Source organism: Nicotiana sylvestris, chromosome 6, assembly GCF_000393655.2.
Source record: "Nicotiana sylvestris chromosome 6, ASM39365v2, whole genome shotgun sequence".
Lineage (NCBI taxonomy): Eukaryota > Viridiplantae > Streptophyta > Magnoliopsida > Solanales > Solanaceae > Nicotiana > Nicotiana sylvestris.
In genome coordinates this window covers 200,359,261-200,363,099 of record NC_091062.1, presented here as the reverse complement: position 1 = coordinate 200,363,099, position 3,839 = coordinate 200,359,261, and the positions used below count along the sequence as shown (strand labels likewise).

Genomic DNA, 3,839 nt, shown 5'->3' with positions numbered 1-3,839 from the left:
CAATTATGAAGGTTCATGGGTTACACATCCTGAAGTTGTGTACACAAAGAATAAACTGCACACTTGACCAGGGTATGATTCAGACTTGCTTTCTTATATAGATATAGAATTTGAATTCATAGTTGAGCTAGGGTTTTAGGGGTTCAACAACTTATAGTTGCTGGACCTTATGGTAAATTGTATGAGGTTCAAGGGGATGTGAGGATTAGAAAGTTGACATTCTTGCTTTCTAATGAATATAATGTAGTGAACATATATGACGTGGATAAATCTGACCCCCTTATTGAGTGTATTCCCAATATTGTTGATTATAGTGAATTATATCCTTGTTTAGATGAGGTTGGTACAGACATGCAGCTTGAGTGAATTAGGGTCTGACTCTAGTTATGATTCTGAGGGATGTGATTCTGAAGAATTACATTTGCTCAAAACTAAAAAAAAGACATAGCTGAGAATCTGAATGATTACAAGGAGATATATAAAGGCATGGCCTTTAAGGACATACCAAAAGCTAGGAAGTTTATGAAGTTGTATGCTCTAGCTAACAAGAAAGTCTTAAAATTGAAGAAGAGTGGCAAAAGGAAGGTTAGGTATAGATGTATTGTGGGCTGTCCCTTTCTTTGTTTAATATCCAAAGATGGTAATGCAAGGGTTACTGTAAAAACATTAGAGTCAGAACATAATTGTGGCATAGCATATGATAATAGTATTATTGATTTCAATACCATTGCACATTACTTTAAGGAAAAGCTACAAGATAATCCTAAGTATAAGGTAAGGGAGATGGTACTTGATTTGAAAAGGATTTTTGAGTTAAATGTGAGTCATGGAAAGTGTAAGAGGTCAAAAAGAATGATATTGGAGACCTTAGATAGGTGTTTTGCATATGAATACAACAAACTTGATTCTTATGCCATTGAATTGAGGGAGAGTAATTCAGGCAGTGATGTAGTGATTAACATTTCAAAAGACGCACTTGAAAATGGGAAAAGAAGATTTTTGAGGATGTATGTTTGTTTCAAATCTATGAAGATGAGGTTCAAGTTAGGGTTAAGACCATTTATTGGTGTAGATGGCACATTTCTAAAAGGGAAAGCCAAGGGTCAATTGCTAGTTGTTGTTGGACAGGATGCACAAAACCATTTTTATCATTTGGCATGGGCAGTTGTTGATAAGGAAAGAAAGCATTCTTGGAACTGGTTCCTACAATTGCTTCAGGGATCTCTAGACCTTAAGGAAGGAGAAGGAATCACCTTCATATCAGACATGCAAAAGGTATTTTTCTGAATTTTTACTTCTGAATCACCTTGATTCTGTCCAGTTTCTACTTCTGATTGTTTTTTCTTTCTGTTGTCAACTTGATTCTGTCCTGTTTCTGCTTCTGAATTTTTTTTCTTTCTGTTGTTAACTTAATTCTGTCATCTACTTCTGAGTCATGGTGCAAAGCTTCTCTAGATACAGTTTGCAAGAATCAGTCAGTTGACAACAATTTTACTGAATTATTCAATTCTTGGATTCTGGAAGTAGGGCAAAAGCCAATCATTAAGATGTTGGAAGACATAAGACTCAAAGTTATGTACATTATGACAAAACATGAAGCTGAAGCTAGTACATGGAGCAATGAGTACGGTCCAAATAGCCTAGAACTATACAATGAATTCATGGAGATTGCTCAAGTGTGTAAAGTTCATTCCAATGGAGAAGGAGGATATGAAGATAGTGAAGGGTCTGACAAGAATTGTATCAACTTAAGCATAAAGAAGTGCACCTACAAAGAATGGGACCTTACGGGAATCCCATGCCCTCATGCTATTAGAGCACTTCACAACAAGGGTGACCCTTTGACAGAGATGCACCGGAGGTACAGTAAAGAGGCATTCCTACTTAGTTATAGACACAAGCTCCAACCTGTTAGAGGGGAACATTTTTGGAAGATTGACCCCTCACAAGCAATGGAGCCCCCAGAGCTGGTGAAGTTGGCTGGCAGGCCAAAAGTTAAGAGGGATAGGCAGAAGGATGAGGCAGTTAAAAGGCAAAGAGTGTGATCACAGTCCAGAAAAGGTAGAGTCATAACTTGTGGCAAATGTGGTCAACCAAACCATAATGCAAAAACTTGTGCTCAGGTAATCTATAATTTGCACATATGCTGAATTGCTACTTATTTATGTTCTCTAATATGCTGAACTTGTTTTTTAATAGCAATCAAATGGAAAGCAGCTAAGAAAGGGAAAACAACCTGTGAAAAGGACAAGAACTTTGTTAGATTCTGAAACATAAGATGAAATACACTGTTCAACACCACAAATGACTCAACCAAGTTAGGAAAATGGATTATGCTTCATGCCTACACCTAGAGTTGGTCAATCAAGTATAGAACATGATGAAGATGTCGTTGTTAAGCCAAAAGTGATATCAGAAGTCAAGACAAGACTTCAACTGAGGCAGCAAGTAAACTTACCAGCTGGGACAAGATCAATCAACTTCACTAGTGATCACACTGGTGTTAGTAAGCCCACAGACCTTCCATATTCACCAGTAGGCCTCATGTGGAAGGGTAAAGCAGCTATAACTTCAAATCAGTTAGAAAAACAAAAACAACAGAAGATTGGAAAGTTGAAGATAAGAAAAGGAAAATGATCAAGTTCTATGTAGTTTTGTGAATATTTTACGATGTAATTACTGCAAACTTAATGACAGTCTCCTATTTAATGTTATGTTAATATTGGTATTGGTAACTGAATTGAATGTTATAGTTTGATATCCAATCTTCAGTTTCACCTACTAACTTTACTATTTTTGGTGATATGTAATTACTGCATTGGCGGTACTTCTGATATGTAATTACTACATTGGTGATAACTCTCCAGATTTTATTGCATTGGTGATAACTGTCCAGGTTTTACTGCATTGGTGATATGTTTTGATTTTTTATTGTTAGTGAATTGCCCATTTTTTACTGCATTAGGGTATGTTTTACTCTCCATTAAGCAATAACTGGCCAGTTTTTTACTCTGTATTAAGCAATAACTGCCCAGTTTTTTACTCTGTATTAAGCAATAACTGCCTAGTTTTTTTACTGCATTAGATCCATAACTGCCTAGTTTTTTCTGTTAAAATCCACGTTATTCTATTGAACTAGGTATTAACATGCCATATGAAGAACTAACTTAGTGATTACAACCAACTGACTAACACAACAAATCTGAAGAATTCAAGGTATACTGAACTACACAAAATGCCATAGTGCACTGCACAAAATTCATTCATGAAAATCTGGATTACAACCAAGTTGACCAACAAAAACATTTCATTAAAATCTGGATTTTACAATAATTAACTACATCAAAACCCTACTGCACTAAACAAAATGTTGAATTCATTTCATCATCAATGCCACAACAAATCCGACTAACACTGCAAATGCAACCATCATGAACATCTTCATGTGCATTACTTTCACTTCCATCTCCCTTGCTTTATTCACTTCAACATCATTTATAGCCTCCAAAACATCAACTTTTTCCATCAATTTGTTTCTTTCAAGCTTGCACGCATCCAACAACATATTCAACATCCTGATTTTGACATTGACAACATCTAATTTAGACTTGAAATCATTGATTACTATCAACGCTTTGTCCGGGAAGGCTTTTTCTTGATGTTCCAAATATCCACATGACTCATTCTTACAAATACAAATAATAATTATTTTAAATAGTAGAAAAAATAAAATTTTAAATACATCGACGAGTAATGAGTCTTTGAGCGTATGATTTTTGCCTCGCATGAATTACTCCTACAGAATTTCCAAAAATTAGGACTTTTCTTTTAATTATTTA

At 35.3% G+C, this 3,839-nt stretch overlaps 1 protein-coding gene across 1 annotated transcript; it reads left to right on the top strand.

Annotated features, from left to right (window-relative positions):
* The first annotated feature begins 486 nt into the window (after positions 1 to 486).
* LOC138871927 (uncharacterized) lies at positions 487 to 2,277 on the top strand. The gene is made up of 3 exons (XM_070149851.1): positions 487 to 1,275; positions 1,434 to 2,039; positions 2,200 to 2,277. Exons 1-3 carry the CDS (start codon positions 487 to 489, stop codon positions 2,275 to 2,277), a joined length of 1,473 nt encoding a protein of 490 aa, XP_070005952.1.
* Positions 2,278 to 3,839: the final 1,562 nt, after the last annotated feature.

Coding starts and splice junctions, on each gene's coding strand:
- LOC138871927 (XM_070149851.1), top strand. CDS start 487: ATGGCCTTTAAGGACATACCAAAAGCTAGGAAGTTTATGAAGTTGTAT. Junction 1,276..1,433: donor TCATATCAGACATGCAAAAG/GTATTTTTCTGA, acceptor TCTACTTCTGAG/TCATGGTGCAAAGCTTCTCT. Junction 2,040..2,199: donor AGGCAGTTAAAAGGCAAAGA/GTGTGATCACAG, acceptor GTTTTTTAATAG/CAATCAAATGGAAAGCAGCT.